The sequence below is a fragment of the Leucoraja erinacea genome, chromosome 27 (genome assembly GCF_028641065.1).
Source record: "Leucoraja erinacea ecotype New England chromosome 27, Leri_hhj_1, whole genome shotgun sequence".
Taxonomy (NCBI): domain Eukaryota; kingdom Metazoa; phylum Chordata; class Chondrichthyes; order Rajiformes; family Rajidae; genus Leucoraja; species Leucoraja erinaceus.
In genome coordinates, this window is record NC_073403.1 from 1846728 (window position 1) to 1869516 (window position 22789).

Consider the following 22789-nt stretch of genomic DNA (forward strand, 5'->3'; position numbering starts at 1 on the left):
CTTTGCTCCATAGATGCTGCTGCACCCGCTGAGTTTCTCCAGCATTTTTGTCTACCTTCGATTTTCCAGCATCTGCACAGTTCCTTCTTAAACACCAACATCTAATGTACAGTGGCCTCAGTGATTGAGAACAGTCAAGACCAAGAGGGATTTATGATCTAGTGAAGATTAAAGGGCCTGTCCCACTTACGGGGTTTTTTTTCCGAGACGTGCCGGCACCCGTCATAGACGCAGTATGTCGCGGGGTGACGCCTGTTGGGTCGTGAGTAGTCGCCCAAAGAGTCGTTACCTTTTTCCGCTCGCCTCTGGTTTTTCAAACGTTCATCAAAGTTTTCGGCGACCTGATGGCGTAAAAATCACCTAAGTGGGACAGCCCCTTGAGGTTTATGAGTTAGGGTGCTTGGATGGCAGAGTGTGCTGGAGAGGCCAGCACCTGTTCCCGTTGGTGACGTGTCTAGAAACATAGAAACATAGAAATTAGGTGCAGGAGTAGGCCATTCGGACCTTCGAGCCTGCACCGCCATTCAATATGATCATGGCTGATCATCCAACTCAGTATCCCGTACCTGCCTTCTCTCCATACCCCCTGATCCCTTTAGCCACAAGGGCCACATCTAACTCCCTCTTAAATATAGCCAATGAACTGTGGCCTCAACTACCCTCTGTGGCAGAGAGTTCCAGAGATTCACCACTCTCTGTGTGAAAAAAGTTCTTCTCATCTTGGTTTTAAAGGATTTCCCCCTTATCCTTAAGCTGTGACCCCTTGTCCTGGACTTCCCCAACATCGGGAACAATCTTCCTGCATCTAGCCTGTCCAACCCCTTAAGAATTTTGTAATTTTCTATAAGATCCCCCCTCAATCTCCTAAATTCTAGAGAGTATAAACCAAGTCTATCCAGTCTTTCTTCATAAGACAGTCCTGACATCCCAGGAATCAGTCTGGTGAACCTTCTCTGTACTCCCTCTATGGCAATAATGTCCTTCCTCAGATTTGGAGACCAAAACTGTATGCAATACTCCAGGTGTGGTCTCACCAAGACCCTGTACAACTGCAGTAGAACCTCCCTGCTCCTATACTCAAATCCTCTTGCTATGAAAGCCAACATACCATTCGCTTTTTTACACCAATGATGTCCCCTTCTTGTTCAATGCAGGGCAACAACGGAGACATTGAGGAGGAGCCGGACCTCGGGACGAGTAGCTCTGCGGAGTGTGAGGCTCAGACAGACACCGGTGAGCTACCAAAGGCCCTGGGTTAAACCATTAACCCACCGAAAATACCATACAGCACCATCAAACTTTATTCATCCCAGGAGGGAAATTGACCTGCCAACGGTCTCAATAACTAAGTTACAGAGATAGGTTGAATAAGTTAGGTCTTTATTCTCTGGAGCGCAGAAGGTTAAGGGGGGACCTGATAGAGGTCTTTAAAATGATGAGAGGGATAGACAGAGTTGATGTGGACAAGCTTTTCCCTTTGAGAATAGGGAAGATTCAAACAAGAGGACATCAGAATTAAGGGACAGAAGTTTAGGGGTAATATGAGGGGGAACTTCTTTACGCAGAGAGTGGTGGCGGTGTGGAATGAGCTCCCAGTGGAAGTGGTGGAGGCAGGTTCATTGGTATCATTTAAAAATAAATTGGATAGGCATATGGATGAGAAGGGAATGGAGGGTTATGGTATGAGTGCAGGCAGGTGGGACTAAGGGGAAAAAAATTTGTTCGGCATGGACTTGTAGGGCCGAGATGGCCTGTTTCCGTGCTGTAATTGTTATATGGTTATATGGTTAATAACACAAATTACGCAAAGATTGGGGAGGGGGTGGGGAGCCAGTCTCAGTCTACCCCACGATCGAAGGGGGAGGGGTTGTTACGGTTTGATAGCCACAGGGAGGAAGGATCTCCTGTGGCGTTCTGTGCTGCATCTTGGTGGAACCGGTCTGTTGCTGAAGGTGCTCCTCAGCTTGACCAGTGTGTGTGATGGAGGGGGTGAGCTGTATTGTCCAGGATGCTCCACAGTTTGAGGAGCATCTTCCTCTCCGTGGTCTCGGCCCGAAACGTCACCCATTCCCTCTTTCCAGAGATGCTGCCTGTCCCACTGAGTCACTCCAGCTGTTTGCGTCCATCTTTGGTTTAAACCAGCATCGGCAGTTCATCGGCATAGAAAATAGGGTGCAGGAGTAGAGGCCATTCGGCCCTTCGAGCCAGCACCGCCATTCAATGTGATCATGGCTGATCATCCAAAGTCAATACATTTTTTTGCTCATATCCCTTGATTCCCTTAACTCGAAGAGCTAAATCTAACTCTTAACTAAGTTCCTTCCCACACACGCAGTGGGTGACAACTGGCCCAGGGAGATAGTCCTCACTTCCAACTGGACAAAATGAGAGGAGGATGTGAAGATCTCGGAGAACCTATTACTGCAAACTGAGGTGTAAATGTTGGGGGGATATTGGGGTGCAGTCCAAAACGAATGTACAAAATTATATTAGGCAATATGGTTGTCCGATACGATGGTGGTATTTTAGATATGATAATGGCATTTATTGATAAGATAAGGCCATAAGTGATAGGAGCAGAATTAGGGCCATTCGGCCCATCAAGTTTATTCAATCATGGCTGATCTATCTCTCCCTCCTCACCCCATTCTCCTGCCTTCTCCCCGTAACTCCAGACACCCGTACACATCAAGAATCTATCTCTGCCTTAAAAATACCCCCTGACTTGGCCTCCACAGCCTTCTGTGTCAAATAAATCCACAGATTCACCACCCTCTGACTAACAACATTCCTCCTCATCTCCTTCCTAAAGGAAGATTGGAGCATTTATTGAAATGATAGTGACATTTTAGATAAGTTAATGGCATGTATTGATAGGATGGTAACTTTTAAGAGGCTTTTAGATCTGCACGTGGATATAGATATGGGTTGGAGGGGTGTGGAATATGTGGTGGCAGAGATTAGTTCAATTTAGCATCATGTCCAGCATGGATATGAGGGGTAGAAGGGCCTGTTCCAGTGATGTGCTGTTCCGTTATATGGCTGTCTTAACGACAATGCACACAGATATAGTCTGACATGACAGTGGCCTTTTAGGTGTCAATGGTTATGGGGAGAAGGCAGGAGAATGGGGTTAGGAAGGAGATATAGATCGGCTCTGATTGAATGGGAGAGTAAGTCGACTCCAGCATTTTGTGTACAGATACATCCCCTAATTAATGTCATGGAGTGCTTTGATCTGAGGTTCTTTGTCCACTAAATCCAATTGAACGTTATTGATTTTTTTTTTGTCTCCCTAAAGTGCCTTTGGAGAATGGAACGGTAGAAGCAGAAGATAAAGGAGAGAGTTCTGTACCCGTTCAGGTAAATCCAACTACTGTAGGAATCAAGGCAAGTGTTTGCCCGTATGCCAGGTCTCGACTCCAAACATCAACTATCACTGTGCCTTCACAGGTGCTACTTGACCTACTGAGTTCCTGCAGCCGTTTGGTTTGTTTTTCCTACTGTAAAACAGGGCGGCAAAGTGGTAAATTTGGCCAGAGACTTGGGTTCGATCCCGACGACGGGTGCTGTCTGTAAGGAGTTAGCATGTTCTCCCTCTGACCGCGTGGGTTTTCTCCGGGTGCTCCGGTTTCCTCCCACACACCCCAAAGATGCGCGGGTTTGCAGGTTAATTGGCTTCTGTAAATTGCCCCTCGTGTGAGGATAATGCAAAACTGGGATAACATGGAGCGTGGACTCGATGGGCTGAAGGGCCTGTTTCCACACATTGTCTCCGAACTGAGCTAGAGATACGGAAGGGTACAAAGAGAATGTAAGGTGTGAAAAGGACAGATCAAAGCAGAAGATGCTCAAGGAAATGTACAATTCGATTCGTTTTCGAGATACAGCGCGGAAACAGGCCCTTCGGGCCAACCGGGTCCGTACCGACCAGCGTTCCCCGCACATTAACACTATCCTACACCCACTAGGGAAGATTCTTTTACATTTACCGAGCCAATTAACCTGCAAACCTGTACGTCTTTAGAGTGTGGGAGGCAACTGAAGATCTCGGAGAAACCCCACGCAGGTCATGGGGAGAACGTGCAAACCCCGTACAGACAGCGCCCGTAGTCGGGATCGAACCCGGGTCTCTGGCGTTACATTCGCTGTAAGGCAGCAACTCTACCGCTGCACCACCTTGACCGTCCAATGGCTCATTGTTGGACAGTGGACAGCTAGTAGGAGTACAAGGGTGAGGGGATGGACAGAGGGAGAGGGAAAGCAAAGGGTTACTTGAAGAGAGAGGAATCAAAAAACATCCCACTTGGGTGTAAGCTGCACAAGCAAAAGATGAGGTGCTGTTCTGTTCCTCCAATGCACAATACGATACGATACAATAGAACTTTATTCAGTGACCGGAGGGAAATTGGTTCTGCCAACAGTCGCAACACACGACAAGGTCCACAAAAACTTGAAATTAAAATTAAATTAAAAGTGAACTAAAAAAGTTAAAGACAAGCGACTGTTGGCTGGTTGCCGTGTGCACGGCGCCTAAACCAGAACGAACAAACAAACAAACACAGGCTTATCCCCTGGGCAGAGGATTCTAAAACTAGTCCCCCCCCCCCCCCCCCCCCCCTCCATTTGTTAGCCCACCGTCCCTCACGGTGGTCCCCCCCACGCCGGGTCTTCACGGTTCTTCACGGTGGTACCCCATTGTCTTCCCCTCCCCCCCCTCCCCCCCCCCCCCCCCCCCACGCTCATTGAGCCACCCCTGCTGCCGAGGCTCCTGTTGCTGCTGAGGCTCCCGTTGAGGCTCCCTGCTGAGGCTCCTGTTGCTGCTGAGGCTCCTGTTGCTGCTGAGGCTCCTGTTGCCGCTGAGGCTCCTGTTGCTGCTGAGGCTCCTGTTGCAGAGGCTCCTGTTGCTGCTGAGGCTCCTGTTGCAGAGGCTCCTGTTGCTGCTGAGGCTCCTGTTGCAGAGGCTCCTGTTGCTGCTGAGGCTCCTGTTGCAGAGGCTCCTGTTGCTGCTGAGGCTCCTGTTGCAGCGGCTCCTGTTGCTGAGGCTCCTGTTGCAGAGGCTCCTGTTGCTGCTGAGGCTCCTGTTGCTGCTGAGGCTCCTGTTGCTGCTGAGGCTCCTGTTGCAGAGGCTCCTGTTGCAGCCGAGGCTCCTGTTGCTGCTGAGGCTCCTGTTGCTGCCAAGGCTCCTGTTGCCGCCGAGGGTCCTGTTGCTGCTGAGGGTCCTGTTGTCTCCGGGGCCCCACCACCGTCGATGCCCCTGTTGCCGGAGTGTAGCCAGTAGGCATGGTTGCAATGCTCCTCAATGGTAACCGTAACGCATGGTTGCTCTGCTTCTTGATGGCCGCCTGCACAGAACCGCAGTGCACAAAGCTTCGTCACGCTACGGCGATCCTAAGGGATTGTGACCAGCCTTGTACAATGGGACCAACCCTGACAGTTTCCAACAAATGTTCTCACCACCAGCGAATTCACAAATGAGTTCATTAGCTGCTTACTGCCGAGCACCTCAGTAATATCCTTTCATCTTCTTCCCAATTAGAGGAACACTCTGCTAACAGAGTGGACAGATGTGATTTGTCCATGGGACAATTTGCTTGCAATCAGAGTAATAGCCAATACATTCTTCCTTGAGCTTGTTTACAAAACTCCAGGATTACGTGCGTAGAGGAGAGACATGGGTTAATTACTGTTACATGCAGCGAGATGCAGTGACAAGCGGTGCTTTGTCTGCCATCCCAACCGATCAGAGCTACCGTACATAATGCGTCAAACTCAAGTACAATAGATGGATCAAAGCGCAGAATATAGTTATAGCATCATACAGCTTGGAAACAGGCCCTTCGGCCCAAATAGCCCATGCTGACCAACATAGAAAACATAGAAATTAGGTGCAGGAGTAGAGGCCATTCGGCCCCTCGAGCCTGCACCGCCATTCAATATGATCATGGCTGATCATCCAACTCAGTATCCCGTACCTGCCTTCTCTCCATACCCTCTGATCCCCTTAGCCACAAGGGCCACATCTAACTCCCTCTTAAATATAGCCAATGAACTGGCCTTGACTACCCTCTGTGGCAGAGAGTTCCAGAGATTCACCACTCTCAGTGTGAAAAAACTTCTTCTCATCTCGGTTTTAAAGGATTTCCCCCTTATCCTTAAGCTGTGACCCCTTGTCCTGGACTTCCCCAACATTGGGAACAATCTTCCTGCATCTAGCCTGTCCAACCCCTAAGAATTTTGTAAGTTTCTATAAGATCCCCTCTCAATCTTCTAAATTCTAGAGAGTATAAACCAAGTCTATCCAGTCTTTCTTCATAAGACAGTCCTGACATCCCAGGAATCAGTCTGGTGAACCGTCTCTGCACTCCCTCTATGGCAATAATGTCCTTCCTTAGATTTTGAGACCAAAACTGTACGCAATACTCCAGGTGTGGTCTCACCAAGACCCTGTACAACTGCAGTAGAACTTCCCTGCTCCTATACTCAAATCCTTTTGCAATGAAAGCTAACATACCATTCTCTTTCTTTACTGCCTGCTGCACCTGCATGCCTACCTTCAATGACTGGTGTACCATGACACCCAGGTCTCGCTGCATCTCCCCCTTTCCCGATCGGCCACCATTTAGATAATAATCTGCTTTCCCGTTTTTGCCACCAAAATGTCTACAAAAGTCTACAAATTGACTGCAGCAAACAGGCTTAAGCAGCAAATAATCACATTTCTCTAACAGCACCGTCACGAGCAAGAGAGGGGGAAATTATAATTGTATCCACACAAGCATGACTAAGTCATCGCTGCTTTCTCTAGCAGTAGAATTATAGCAGAGGCGATATTGAGAACCATTATTAATAGACAAATCAATGCAGCAGAAAATCAAAGTGTAGGAAGGAACTGCAGATGCCGGTTTAAACCGAAGATAGACACAAGATGCTGGAGTAACTCAGCGGGACCGGCAGCATCTCTGGAGAGAAGGAATAGGTGACGTTTCGGGTCGAGACCCTTCTTCAGACCTTTCTTCAGAAAACTAACAAAACTAACTTGCAGCAGTGGTGAAAGTGAGACCGTAAATTGTCCAATTTCTTATGCCTGAGGATTCATAGATTCATAGAAAATAGGTGCAGGAGTAGGCCATTCGGCCCCTCGAGCCTGCACCATTCGCCATTCAATATGATCATGGCTGATCATCCAATTCAGTATCCTGTACCTGCCTTCTCTCCATACCCCCTGATCCCTTTAGCTCCATGCAAAGAGTTGAACAATCTCCACTATAGGAAATAGGCAACGTTTCGGGCCGAAACCCTTTGGAAACGTTGCCTATTTCCCTCGCTCTGTAGATGCTTCGTGAGATTAGATTAGATTAGATTAGATTATTTAATGAGCACACAGTCAAGCTGGTGGAATTCAGGTTCAGTACAGGAGGTTATACATAGAAACATAGAAATTAGGTGCAGGAGTAGGCCATTCGGCCCTTCGAGCCTGCACCGCCATTCAATATGATCATGGCTGATCATCCAACTCAGTATCCCGTCCCTGCCTTCTCTCCATACCCCCTGATCCCTTTAGCCACAAGGGCCACATCTAACTCCCTCTTAAGTATAGCCAATGAACTGTGGCCTCAACTACCTTCTGTGGCAGAGAGTTCCAGAGATTCACCACGCTCTGTGTGAAAAATGTTTTTCTCATCTCGGTCCTAAAAGATTTCCCCCTTATCCTTAATAAATATCAAAAATAAACCAAGAAGAGCTGGAAGCATTAGGACTGGTGAACAAGAATATAGTCAAAGACGCGGGATTATGTAGCATCCTAAAGGAGGGGTTGACAAGTTTGGAGTGGAAAGGGTATCTTCAACTAGAAGCAGCGGTAGAGTTGCTGCCTTACAGCGCTTACAGCGCCAGAGACCCGGGTTCGATCCTGACCACGGGTGCTGTCTGTACGGAGTTTGCACGTTCTCCCCGTGACCTGCGTGGGTTTTCTCACCGAGATCTTCGGTTTCCTCCCACACACTACAAAGTGTTAATGTGCGGGGATCGCTGGTCGGCACGGACTCGGTGGGCCGAAGGGCCTGTTTTCGCGCTGTATCTCTAAACAAAACTAAACTAGATTTGGGGGGGAAAGGCAGTTAAATGGAGTTTTGTCACAAATCAGTTTGTGTTTGAAGTTCGATGTTGTTTTCAATTTCATACATTTCGACAGTGCTGATGGTGTGGTAATGGGCTGAGCAGCAGTGGGCGTGGCACTGTGGTGCAGCGGGTAGAACTGCTGCCTCACATCGCCAGAGACTGCTGGCTCTAACCTGGCAGCGGTTCGATCCTGACTTCGGGCGCTGTCTTTGTGGCGTTTGCACGTTCTCCCTATGACCTGGTGGGTCTCCCTGTGACTGGGGTTTGACCCGGACCCCGACTGTACGGAGTTTGTATATTCTCCCCCCGTGACCACGTGGGTTTCCTCCGGGTGCACGGGTTTCCTCCCTGTACCTCCTTGGAGCGCGGGAGGAAACCGAAGATCCTGGAGAAAACCCACGCAGGTCACGGGGAGAGCATACAAACTCTGCGCAGGCAAGCTCCCGTAGTTGGGATCGAACCCGGGACTCTGGCGCTGTGAGGCAGCAACTCTACCGCTGCGCCACCGTGCCGCTCTGGAAAGGGAGTTAAGGACGTTTTCTTCACCTGACTGAAAGCTCGTGTTCTGTCGACCCTACAGGTCAGGAAACCGTCGCTCCGCAAAGACATGTTGCAGATGCACACCTACGTAGCACTCTACAAGTTTGTACCACAGGAACAGAATGACCTGGGTCTGCAGTAAGTATGACTTCTGGGGTCATTGACACAAACCATTCTTTCAGCTGGGAGCAGGTCTGAAAATACCCGTCCAATGTATAGCAAATTTCATATTTCCAATTATCCAATTTCATAGCAAAAGGATTTGAGTATAGGAGCAGGGAGGTTCTACTGCAGTTGTACAGGGTCTTGGTGAGACCACACCTGGAGTATTGCGTACAGTTTTGGTCTCCAAATCTGAGGAAGGACATTATTGCCATAGAGGGAGTACAGAGAAGGTTCACCAGACTGATTCCTGGGATGTCAGGACTGTCTTATGAAGAAAGACTGGATAGACTTGGTTTATACTCTCTAGAATTTAGGAGATTGAGAGGGGATCTTATAGAAACTTACAAAATTCTTAAGGGGGTTGGACAGGCTAGATGCAGGAAGATTGTTCCCGATGTTGGGGAAGTCCAGGACAAGAGGTCACAGCTTAAGGATAAGGGGGAAATCCTTTAAAACCGAGATGAGATTAACTTTTTTCACACAGAGAGTGGTGAATCTCTGGAACTCTCTGCCGCAGAGGGTAGTCGAGGCCACAGTTCATTGGCTATATTTAATAGGGAGTTAGATGTGGCCCTTGTGGCTAAGGGGATCAGAGGGTATGGAGAGAAGGCAGGTACGGGATACTGAGTTGGATGATCAGCTATGATCATATTGAATGGCGGTGCAGGCTCGAAGGGCCGAATGGCCTACTCCTGCACCTAATTTCTATGTTTCTATGTTTCTATGTCCTCACTATTTAAGAAGGAGCTGCAGATGCTGGAAAATCGAAGGTACACAACAATGCTGGAGAAACTCAGCGGGTGCAGCAGCAATACAATGCAATACAATCTATTTGTTGTCATTTGAACCCAGAGGTTCAAACAAAATTTGGTTTCTGCAGTCATACAAACAAGAAGAAGAACCAAGAACCAATTTACACAAACATCCATCACAGTGAATCTCCTCCTCACTGTGATGGAAGGCAAAGTCTTATCTCTGGAGATACCGCACTCAAACACGCAAAGCAGTCACTTGGTGCACAGATAATAACCTCCTACTCAACACATCAAAAACACACAAACTTATCATTGATCTCAGACGTAAGGCACAACCCAAGACCCTCCTACTCATAGAAACATAGAAACATAGAAATTAGGTGCAGGAGTAGAGGCCATTCGGCCCTTCGAGCCTGCACCGCCATTCAATATGATCATGGCTGATCATCTCAGGCGAACCCATATCCACCACTGACTCATTCAAATTTCTTGGCACTCGTATAAGCAATAACCTCAAATGGAAAATCAATTCGGATCACATTTATAAAAAAGCCAACCAAAGACTCTTCTTTCTCTGCCAGCTCAAGTTCAGAGTGAGGAAACATCTCCTAATCCGATTTTACACAGCCATCATCCAAAGCATGCTCACTTCATCAATAACAGTCTGGTACGGCAGTCTAGACACTCACTCCCGTAATAAACTACAGCGCATTGTCAACAAAGCATCCACAATCATCAGCATTCCCCTCCCATCAATAGAATCACTCAATGTCAAACGGTCCGTGTCGAGGGTGAAGAAAATGATTTCTGATCCCTCCCACCCAGCTCACTACATCTTCCACCTGCTGCCGTCAGGAAGGAGCTACTGCTCACTGCCCGCCAAAACATCACCATTTAAAAATAGTTTCTATCCACATGCAATTCGAATTCTGAACACTCTATGACAACATCACACAGCCACCTCGTGCATGTACTGTACACTGTATGTTGTTGTGTTTTTATGTTATGTTTGACGGGAATTAGCCTATCAACCTATTGTATGGATGTCAGGACTGTCTTATGAAGAAAGACTGGATAGACTTGGTTTATACTCTCTAGAATTTAGGAGATTGCGAGGGGATCTTATAGAAACTTACAAAATTCTTAAGGGGTTGGACAGGCTAGATGCAGGAAGATTGCTCCCGATGTTGGGGAAGTCCAGGACAGGGGGTCACAGCTTAAGGATAAGGGGGAAATCCTTTAAAACCGAGATGAGAAGAACTTTTTTCACACAGAGAGTGGTGAATCTCTGGAACTCTCTGCCACAGAGGGTAGTTGAGGCCAGTTCATTGGCTATATTTAAGAGGGAGTTCAATATGATCATGGCTGATCATCCAACTCAGTATCCCGTACCTGCCTTCTCTCCATACCTCCATTCTCTCTCCAACTCCCTCTTGCTATATTTAAGAGGGAGTTAGATTTGGCCCTTCTGGCTAAGGGGATCAGGGGGTATGGAGAGAAGGCAGGTACGGGATACTGAGTTGGATGATCAGCCATGATCATATTGAATGGCGGTGCGGGCTCGAAGGGGCGAATGGCCTACTCCTGCACCTAATTTCTATGTTTCTATGTATAACCTCCTGTACTGAACCTGAATTCCACCAGCTTGACTGTGTGGTCATTAAATAATCTAATCTAATCTAATCTAATTTCACGAAGCATCTACGGAGCGAAGGAAATAGGCAACGTTTCGGGCCGAAACCCAAAGGGTTTCGGCCCGAAACGTTGCCTATTTCCTATAGTGGAGATTGTTCAACTCTTTGCATGGAGCGAAGGAAATAGGCAACGTTGCCTATTTCCTTCTCTCCATAGATGCTGCTGCACCCGCTGAGTTTCTCCAGCATTTTTGTCTACCTTCGATTTTCCAGCATCTGCAGTTCCTTCTTAAACACAAATAGTGAGGACATCGGATGGGTATTTTCAGACCTGCTTTCAGCTGAAAGAAGACCCTCTGATTAAATAAATCCCTCCTCATCACCTTTTTAACGGTGCATTGTTTAATTCAGAGGCTGTGTCCTCGAGTCCTAGAGTCTCCCACTGGTGGAATCATCCTCTCCACGTCCACTCTATCCAGGCCTTTCACTATTCGCTAAGTGCCGTCAAACGCTCATCATAGGTCAACCCACACATTCCCGGGATCATTCCCGATCCATCATATAGAAACATAGAAAATAGGTGCAGGAGTAGGCCATTCCGCCCTTCGAGCCTGCACCGCCATTCAATATGATCTTGGCTGATCATCCAACTCAGTATCCCGTACCTGCCTTCTCTCCACACCCTCTGATCCCCTTAGCCACAAGGGCCACATCTGAACTGTGAACTGTGGCCTCAACTACCTTCTGTGGCAGAGAGTTCCAGAGATTCACCACTCTCTGTGTGAAAAAGGTTCTTCTCATCTCGGTTTTAAAGGATTTCCCCCTTATCCTTAAGCTGTGACCCCTTGTCCTGGACTTCCCCATATATCTGTCAATCTCCACCATAAAATGTTGTTGGTTCACATGCTTGATCGATGGTGTTAGATCATTTTAATGTTTTATTATTATTAATGTTTAGTGTTTCCTGAGTCATTCGTAACTGTCACTGTATGTCATGTTGTTTTACTTGTGGGCGGAGCACCAAGGCAAATTCCTTGTATGTGAATACTTGGCCAATAGACTTACTTACTATAAAAACTATCCAAGCTCGGGAGAAGCGACAACGATAAACCTGGACGTCAATGGAAATACTTTTAGTACAGAGTGTGGTAAGAATCTGGAGACCGTTGCCTTTTCAAGTCAAGTCAAGTCAAGTCAAGTTTATTTGTCACATACACATACGAGATGTGCAGTGAAATGAAAGTGGCAATGCTCGCGGACTTTTGTGCAAAAGACAAACAACAAAACAACCAAACAAATTATAAACACAATCATAACACACATATTCTTTTACATAATAAATAATAGAAGGAAAAAACGTTCTGTAGAGTTAGCCCCTGGTGAGATAGGCGTTTACAGTCCGAATTGCCTCTGTGAAGAAACTCCTTCTCAACCTCTCCGTTCTCACCGCATGGCAACGGAGGCGTTTGCCTGACCGTAGCAGCTGGAACAGTCCGTTGCAGGGGTGGAAGGGGTCTCCCATGATTTTGTTTGCTCTGGAGTTGCACCTCCTGTTGTATAGTTCCTGCAGGGGGGGTGAGTGAAGTTCCCATAGTGCGTTCGGCCGAACGCACTACTCTCTGCAGAGCCTTCTTGTCCTTGGGTTGGGTTGGTGATGGAAATGGGAATGGGAATGGGATAGCATTTGGAGCAAGGATGACGGGCAGAAGGGTGGAAGAACAGGATTGTGGCATTAGATGCGGGCACAGATTCTGTCAATATATTATTTCTCACTAAGACGTCCGCTTCTCCAAAGCACAAACGCACTCCCGCTGAAGCCAGCAGCCCAATTACTTTAATAGCCTGGCAGAGTGAATCATTCCTGGAAGATATGAAGTGAACATGAAGCCACACAGCTTGAGGCGTCTCTTAATAATCTCGTTATTATTTTATCAGGCAAGGAGACAGGATTGTGGTCACGGACGACTCCAACGAAGACTGGTGGAAGGTAAATATCAGACGGCTTATTGGGACCCAGACTGCCAGTCTCTGCGGTAAATATTCAGGAGCTCACGCTGAAGCTCGACAGCAAATGGAGGAAGTGGGAGGACGCTGTTAACCTTGTGGAATGATAGCAGAGCCATTTTATTGCCAGCTGACTATCTTAATATCACCGCGTTCAAAGAGAGAATAGCTCCTTCTTAAAGCAAGAATATTTAAGAAGGAACTGTGCAGATGCTGGAAAATCGAAGGTAGACAAAAATGCTGGAGAAACTCAGCGGGTGCAGCAGCATCTATGGAGCGAAGGAAATAGGCAACGTTTCGGGCTGAAACCCGTAGGGTTTCGGCCCGAAACGTTGCCTATTTCCTATAGTGGAGATTGAACTGCAGATGCTGGAAAATCGAAGGTAGACAAAAATGCTGGAGAGACTCAGCGGGTGCAGGCAGCATCTATGGAGTGAAGGAAATAGGTAACGTTTCGGGTCGAGACCCTTCAAGGATCCATAGATGCTGCTTCACCCGCTGAGTTTCTCCAGCATTTTTGTCTACCTTTCTTTTTAAAGCCTTTATCTGTTAAAGATCTGCGAAAGTTGAACGCAGGTGTAACGTTGAGCCCTACGCCATTGGAGGCATGGATGTCATTGATAGGGCCAGCATTTAGTCATAGAGTGATACAGCATGGAAACAGGCCCTTCGGCCCAACTTGCTACCAGCTACTACTAGCCCCACCTGTCAGCGTGTGGCCCATATCCCTCTAAATCTGTCCTATCCATGTACATGTCAAAATGTCTCTTAAACAGTGCGATTGTACCTGCCTCAACTATCTCCTCCGGCAGCTCGTTCCATACACCCACCACCCTTTGTATAAAAAGATATTACCATATAACCATATAACAATTACAGCACGGAAACAGGCCATCTCGACCCTTCTAGTCCGTGCCGAACACATAATCTCCCCTAGTCCCATATACCTGTGCTCAGACCATAACCCTCCATTCCTTTCCCATCCATATAACTATCCAATTTATTTTTAAATGATAAAAACGAACCTGCCTCCACCACCTTCACTGGAAGCTCATTCCACACAGCTACCACTCTCTGAGTAAAGAAGTTCCCCCTCATGTTACCCCTAAACTTCAGTCCCTTAATTCTCATGTCATGTCCCCTTGTTTGCATCTTCCCTACTCTCAGTGGGAAAAGCTTTTCCACGTCAACTCTGTCTATCCCTTACCCATCCGGTTCCTATTAAACTTTTCCCACTTCAAACCTATGTCCTCTGGTTCTGAAGAATCAGTCTGAAGAAGGGTTTCGGCCCGAAACGTTGCCTATTTCCTTCGCTCCATGCAAAGAGTTGAACAATCTCCACTATAGGAAATAGGCAACGTTTCGGGCCGAAACCCGGAAGGGTTTCGGCCCGAAACGTTGCCTATTTCCTTCGCTCCATAGATGCTGCTGCACCCGCTGTGTTTCTCCCAGCAATTTTGTGTACCTTCCTCTGGTTTATGATTGTCCTAATCTGGGCGAGAGTCTCTGTGCATCTACCTGATGTGTTCCTCTCATGATTTCATACACATCTATAAGATCACCCCTCATCTTCCTGCGCTCCAAGGAATAGAGTCCCAGCCTCCTCAACCTCTCCCTGTAGCTCAGGCCCTCAAGCCCTTCACATTCCACAGTCCTGGTTATCCCAAGATGGTTCTCGTCAGATCTTCTCCTGATTGCTTAAACTCTGCCAAGGCTGGATTGGGAAACATTCTCCAAAAACCACTGTCAAGAAATAACACGGCTCACGTCTCTCTTCAGTTTGTCCCAGTTTTCATCACAGGCATTGAAGCCAATTTTAGTGAAACACTAACTGAACGACGTTGGTATGGGAACATAGAAACATAGAAATTAGGTGCAGGAGTAGGCCATTCGGCCCTTCGAGCCTGCACCGCCATTTAATATGATCATGGCTGATCATCCAACTCAGTATCCCGTACCTGCCTTTTCTCCATACCCTCTGATCCCCTTGGCCACAAGGGCCACATCTAACTCCCTCTTAAATATAGCCAATGAACTGGCCTCAACTACCCTCTGTGGCAGAGAGTTCCAGAGATTCACCACTCTCTGTGTGAAAAAAGTTCTCCTCATCTCGGTTTTAAAGGATTTCCCCCTTATCCTTAAGCTGTGACCCCTTGTCCTGGACTTCCCCAACATCGGAAACAATCTTCCTGCATCTAGCCTGTCTAACCCCTTAAGAATTTTGTAAGTTTCTATAAGATCCCCTCTCAATCTCCTAAACTCTAGAGAGTATAAACCAAGTCTATCCAGTCTTTCTTCATAAGACAGTCCTGACATCCCAGGAATCAGTCTGGTGAACCTTCTCTGCACTCCCTCTATGGCAATAATGTCCTTCCTCAGATTTGGAGACCAAAACTGCACGCAATACTCCAGGTGTGGTCTCACCAAGACCCTATACAACTGCAGTAGAACCTCCCTGCTCCTATACTCAAATCCTCTTGCTATGAAAGCCAACATGCCATTCGCTTTCTTTACTGCCTGCTGCACCTGCATGCCTACCTTCAATGACTGGTGTACCATGACACCCAGGTCTCGCTGCATCTCCCCCTTTCCCAATCGGCCACCGTTTAGATAATAATCTGCTTTCCCGTTTTTTGCCACCAAAATGGATAACCTCACATTTATCCACATTATACTGCATCTGCCAAACATTTGCCCACTCACCCAGCCTATCCAAGTCACTTTGCAGTCTCCTAGCATCCTCCTCACACCTAACACTGCCCCCCAGCTTAGTGTCATCCGCAAACTTGGAGATATTGCCTTCAATTCCCTCATCCAGATCATTAATATATATTGTAAATAGCTGGGGTCCCAGTACTGAGCCTTGCGGTACCCACTAGTCACTGCCTGCCATTTTGAAAAGGACCCGTTTTTCCTACTCTTTGCTTCCTGTTTGCCAGCCAGTTCTCTATCCACATCAATACTGAACCCCCAATGCCATGTGCTTTAAGTTTGTATACTAATCTCTTATGTGGGACCTTGTCGAAAGCCTTCTGGAAGTCCAGATACACCACATCCACTGGTTCTCCCCTATCCACGCTACTAGTTACATCCTCGAAAAATTCTATAAGATTCGTCAGACATGATTTACCTTTCGTAAATCCATGCTGACTTTGTCCAATGATTTCACCACTTTCTAAATGTGCTGCTATCCCATCTTTAATAACTGACTCTAGCAGTTTCCCCACTACCGATGTTAGGCTAACTGGTCTGTAATTCCCCGTTTTCTCTCTCCCTCCCTTCTTAAAAAGTGGGGTTACGTTTGCTACCCGCCAATCCTCTGGAACTACTCCAGAATCTAAGGAGTTTTGAAAGATTATTACTAATGCATCCACTATTTCTGGAGCTACTTCCTTAACTACTCTGACGAAGTCACGTGAAGGTTTGAGTAAGTTTTCCTAGTGAAAGGTACTAGTCGACAGTGAACCGCAACGTGCTGGAGGACTGGGCGGCAAGGTGGCGCAGTGGTAGAGTTGCTGCTTTACAGCGCCAGAGACCCGGGTTCAATCCTGACTATGGGTGCGTGTCTGTACAGAGTTCTCTGCGTGGGTTTTCTCCGCGTGCTCTGGTTTCCTCTCACACTCCAAAGACGTGCAGGTTTGTAGATGAATTGGCTTTTGTCAATCATAAATTGGCCCTAGTCTGCAGGACAGTGCCAGTGTTAACTGGTCTGTGCAAACTCGGAGGCCAAAGGGCCCGCTGAGTTACTCCAACATTTTGGGCCTACCTTCGATTTAAACCAGCATCTGCAGTTCTTCCTCACACACTGTAAATGGGTCGATTGTAATGGTGTATTGTCTTTCCGCTGACTGGTTAGCACGCAACAAAAAGCATTTCACTGTATCACAGTGCACGTGACAATAAACTAAACTGAAACTGTTAGTTTCCCTTTTGATGGAAGGCACAGTAAAGGCCAAGTCTGGACATTTTAGGAGATCGATTGCTGACGAGAGCAAAAGCTTAAAGAAACGACGAGACTTATAGGAACATAGTCATTCAGAGTTGACGACCATGGGCCCTGCTGCTTCCCTCCGCCACTTTAAAATCGGGACCTTACCTTGTAACTTATTAAAATTCCAGGATGTTATTAGGTGGACTGGAACTTGCGCTGAGCCCGCTAACAGGTATTTTGAATCTAATCACTCCTGAGGGAGCCGTGATGGGCCTGTCATTTATTTTAAATTATTAGCAGAGGGAGGTAGACGGCAGGATTGAGGCAAACAGAATGAATAAAATTGACTGATTTACATCGAGACCGTTAATTTGGACAACAGGAGACGCAGATGGGGTTATTATTCTCCACGTGTTTTGCCGATCAAATTTATGTAACTTCAAAGTTTAAATTCGGCAACGCCATTCTAAACGACTCTGCACACAGACTCTTTGCCTGGTTATACGGTTTCTTATTAGTTTCGAGATACAGCGCGGAAACAGGCCCTTCGGCCCACCGAGTCCGCACCGACCAGCCCATACACTAGTTCTCTCCTACACACACACTAGGGACAATTTACAATTTCACCATAGTTCATTCATCTACAAACCTGCACGTCTTTGGAGTGTGGGAGGAAACCTGGAGCTCCCGGAGAAAACCCCCCCACACGGGTCACGTGCAAACTCCGTACAGACAGCACCGAGCCGGCCACTCTTTAACGCCCTGTGTGTCTTTCACAAAGAACGACTCGCACGGCTGTCTTCTGCTTTATTTCAGGGCAAGATCGGGGACCGGGTGGGATTTTTCCCCGCCAATTTTGTCCAGCGTATCCGACCAGGCGAGAGAGTGTGGCAGTGTAACAGAACGTATCAAGGCAGCAAAGAGCAGGGACAGTTACCCCTGAAAGAATTGCAGGTCAGTTCATGTCTCAAACGTTTTGAACACGATGGCGTCAAAGCCAGGCGGCTCTTTGCCTGCTGGTCCCGGACGTGGATCTGCCATCTTACATTGCAGGAGTACAAAATCATGAGAGGAATAGATCAAGTCTATTGCTATTTTCATAGACCCCCTCGGCCATGACTGACCAGGGGTGATGCGTCCCAGTGCAGATGTGGAGCCCGGACGGACGAGAAGCCGAAGCAAAGAAGTCAAAGCCAAAGAACCGAAAGTTTTTGCGTACAGTTATGGTCTCCTAATCTGAGGAAAGACATTCTTGCCATGGAGGATTTGAGTATAGGAGCAGGGAGGTTCTACTGCAGTTGTACAGGGTCTTGGTGAGACCACACCTGGAGTATTGCGTACAGTTTTGGTCTCCTAATCTGAGGAAGGACATTCTTGCCATAGAGGGAGTACAGAGAAGGTTCACCAGACTGATTCCTGGGATGTCAGGATTTCCATATGAAGAAAGACTGGATAGACTCGGCTTGTACTCGCTAGAATTTAGAAGATTGGGGGGGGATCTTATAGAAACTTACAAAATTCTTAAGGGGGTTGGACAGGCTAGATGCAGGAAGATTGTTCCCGATGTTGGGGAAGTCCAGAACAAGGGGTCACAACTTAAGGATAAGGGGGAAATCTTTTAGGACCAAGATGAGGAACACATTTTTCACACAGAGAGTGGTGAATCTGTGGAATTCTCTGCCACAGAAGGTAGTTGAGGCCAGTTCATTGGCTATATTTAAGAGGGGTTAGATGTGGCCCTTGTAAGTTTCTATAAGATCCCACCTCAATCTTCTAAATTCTAACGAGTACAAGCCGAGTCTATCCGGTCTTTCTTCATATGAAAGCCCTGACATCCCAGGAATCAGTCTGGTGAACCGTCTCTGCACTCCCTCTATGGCAAAAATGTCTTTCCTCAGATTAGGAGACCAAAACTGTACACAATACTCCAGGTGTGGTCTCACCAAGACCCTGTACAACTGCAGTAGAACCTCCCTGCTCCTATACTCGGGTCTTCACCAGTAACCAAACTGGGATGGAGCCATATTGCCAGGTCAGGGCTAACGTTGCAACTTAAATGTTCGACTAGTCTCTCTGGGCAAGAAGATATCAGAAAGAAACCCTAGTGAATACAGGAAGAACATGCAAACTCCACACAGACAGGTATTGAACCCAACTCTTCACAACGCCAACGGGTCTTCTCCAACTGCTCATAGGTTTTAGGAGCTGAATTAGGCCATCATCAAGTCTACTCCGCCATTCAATCGTGGCTGATCTGTCTTCCCCTCTCAACCCCTTTCTCCTGCCTTCTCCCCATAACCCTTGACATATTTACTATTCAGGAAATATTCAATCTCCACCTTAAAAATATCCATTGGCTTGGCCTCCACCGCCGTCTGTGGCAATGAATTCCACAGATTCACCACCCTCTGACTAAAGAAATCCCTCCTCATCTCCTTTCGGAAAGGTGTGTCCTATCATTCTGAGGCTATGGCCCGTGGTCCTAGACTCCCTCACCAGTGGAAACATCCTCTCCACATCCACTCTATCGAGGCCTTTCACCATTCGGGAAGGTTCAATGAGGTCGTTCAACCCCCCTCCCCCACCCCCCCATCCTTCCAAACTCCAGCGAGTACAGACCCAGTGCCGACAATCATGTCCTTGAATCTGGATGGCTGATATTTAGCTGCAGGCTTGGTGAGATCATAGGCAGGTGGACAAGGCAGCATATTGAATGAAGGAATGAAGGAATGGTACTTGATTGTCATTAGTAATATTCTTTGTTCTGCTCACCCAAGGTATGCGAAGGGTCACCACATAAAGGGCATCAACAAAGCTACAGAGTATCCCCACGCCGGGCCCTGCTTTGTTCCCCCCCCCCCCCCCCTCACAGCCCCCCCCCCCCCCCCCCACAGCCCCCCCCCCCCCAGCCCCCCCATGCCGGGCCCTTGTGTGTCTGCTTAATTTATTATTAATGTTTTATGTGTCATCCCTAACTGTCACTGTATGTCATGTTGTCACTTGCGGGCGGAGTACCAAGGCAAATTCCTTGTATGTGAATAGTTGGCCAATGAACATACTCATTCATACATTCATTCATTCATTTATTCAATCATACATTCATTCATTCATTCATTCAATCATCATTCATTCATTCATTCATTCATTCATTCATTCATTCAATCATCCATTCATTCATTCATTCAATCATTCATTCATTCATTCATTCATTCATTCATTCATTCATTCATTCATACATTCATTCATTCATACATTCATTCATTCATTCATTCATTCATTACATTCATTCATTCAATCATGCATTCATTCATTCATTCAATCATTCATTCATTCATTGTTCTCCCCCGATTGTGTGAGTTGTGACTGGGCCGGCTTTGAAGCCGACTCTTCACCGTGCCCGCGATGCTTCTCCAATCCATATAACCATATAACAATTACAGCACGGAAACAGGCCATCTCGAACCATCTAGTCCGTGCCGGACACGTATTCTCCCCTAGTCCCATATACCTGCGCTCAGACCATAACCCTCCATTCCCTTCCCATCCATATAACTATCCAATTTATTTTTAAATGATAAAAACGAACCTGCCTCCACCACTTCCACTGGAAGCTCATTCCACACAGCCACCACTCTCTGAGTAAAGAAGTTCCCCCTCATGTTACCTCTAAACTTCAGTCCCTTAATTCTCAAGTCATGTCCTCTTGTTTGAATCTTCCCTACTCTCAGTGGGAAAAGCTTATCCACGTCAACTCTGTCTATCCCTCTCATCATTTTAAAGACCTCTATCAAGTCCCCCCTTAACCTTCTGCGCTCCAAAGAATAAAGACCTAACTTATTCAACCTTTCTCTGTAACTTAGCCCCCACCTCAGCAGATCTATGTCGGTGAGACCAAGCGGAGGTTGGGCGATCGTTTTGCCGAACACCTCCGCTCGGTCCGCAATAACCAAGCTGACCTCCCGGTGGCTCAGCACTTCAACTCCCCCTCCCACTCCATCTCTGACCTCTCTGTCCTGGGTCTCCTCCATGGTCACAGCGAGCAGCACCGGAAATTGGAGGAACAGCACCTCATATTCCGCTTGGGGAGTCTGCATCCTGGGGGCATGAACATCGAATTCTCCCAATTTTGTTAGTCCTTGCTGTCTCCTCCCCTTTCCTCAGTCCCCCTGCTGTCTCCTCCCATCCCCCAGCCTTCGGGCTCCTCCTCCTTTGTCCTTTCTTGTCCCCGCCCCCGATCAGTCTGAAGAAGGGTTTCGGCCCGAAACGTTGCCTATTTCCTCCGCTCCATGCAAAGAGTTGAACAATCTCCACTATAGGAAATAGGCAACGTTTCGGGCCGAAACCCTTCTGGGTTTCGGCCCGAAACGTTGCCTATTTCCTTCGCTCCATAGATGCTGCTGCACCCGCTGAGTTTCTCCAGCTTTTTTGTGTAACCTTTCTCTGTAACTTACTTGCTGAAGCGGGAGGTGTTGAGTAAAGCCTTGTTGCGTTTTACAGATTTGTGTGGGCCGCGGGGAGGAGACCAGCGGCTTCGTCAAGGTTTGCAGCGGGAAGAAGCGAGGGTTGGTGCCCGCGGACATTCTGAGTGAGATCTGACTGTTTCCCCTCTGGACGGAGTACATGCAGGAGATGATTTACCCGACATTCAGCTCGTACGTCGCTTCTGCTCCTCGTCTCCACCATTTCACATCAGAAGACGGGAGATTGGCGGGGCCTGGATCAGGCAAAGTGCGATATCCCGGAAACCCATCATCTCACTCATCGCCTCCGCAAACTGATGGGATGAGACCAGAAGGACCTCTCTCTCTCCCTCTCTCTCTCTCAGTCGAACCACATTCAAGCATCGGTGGGGAGATGGTTTGTACCAGCTTTCGCCCCTGTTGTCTACTCTGCCCTTCTCTGGAGCATCTAAGGAGCGCTCGAATATCACTCGCTATCCGTCCACTGTGGAAGCTGCAGGGAATGGACCCGTCCCGTCGCAAGAATCCCCAAAAACGCCACCCATCCACGTCCTCCAGAGATGCTGCCCGGCCTGCAGCGTTGCCCCCGGCACTTCGTGTTTTCTACGCAAGATTCCAGCATCTGCAGTTCCCCGTGTCTTCACAGCAAGCAGAACTTTGTCGCCATTGTTGAACATTTCTTTGCAAATTTCTTTCAGTTTCCTAACATGTCCAAGTCTGGCGAGAAACAGGCGATGTACATCAACTTGCACAAACATTATCCCTGTTCAGTGTCTAAGAAGGAACTGCAGATGCTGGAAAATCCGAAGGTGCTGGAGAAACTCAACGGGTGAAGGAAATTGGCAACGTTTCGGCCCGAAACCCGGAAGGGTTTCGGGCCGAAACGTTGCCTATTTCCTTCGCTCCATAGATGCTGCTGCACCCGCTGAGTTTCTCCAGCACTTTTGTCTACCTTATACCTGTTCAAGTGTTTGGACTTTGAGGTCCGTTTGTATCCAGACCAAATTTCATCCCTGGGGTAAAAGGAGGGGAGCAGAGGGAGGAGAGGCGTGTGCGGGAATGTCACTTATAGAGAGTTCAAGGCTCAGTTCAGTCCTGTTAAGTTCGTCGTCACGAGAACCGAGGTACAGTGAAAAGCTTTTGTTGCCCGCTAAACCAGTCAGCAGAAAGACAATACAT

General features: G+C 47.6%; 1 protein-coding gene across 1 annotated transcript in view; it reads left to right on the forward strand.

Moving 5' to 3' along the window:
• Positions 1 to 22416, forward strand: part of LOC129710083 (SH3 and cysteine-rich domain-containing protein 2-like) — a 108949-nt gene extending 86533 nt beyond the window's left edge. Inside the window, exons 6-11 of the mRNA XM_055656797.1 lie at positions 1155 to 1233; positions 3302 to 3363; positions 8702 to 8799; positions 13151 to 13202; positions 17967 to 18104; positions 21648 to 22416. Coding sequence (XP_055512772.1) covers positions 1155 to 1233; positions 3302 to 3363; positions 8702 to 8799; positions 13151 to 13202; positions 17967 to 18104; positions 21648 to 21746 — 528 coding nt within the window. The 3' untranslated portion in view covers positions 21747 to 22416. The remainder of the gene's footprint in view (positions 1 to 1154; positions 1234 to 3301; positions 3364 to 8701; positions 8800 to 13150; positions 13203 to 17966; positions 18105 to 21647) is intronic.
• Positions 22417 to 22789: the final 373 nt, after the last annotated feature.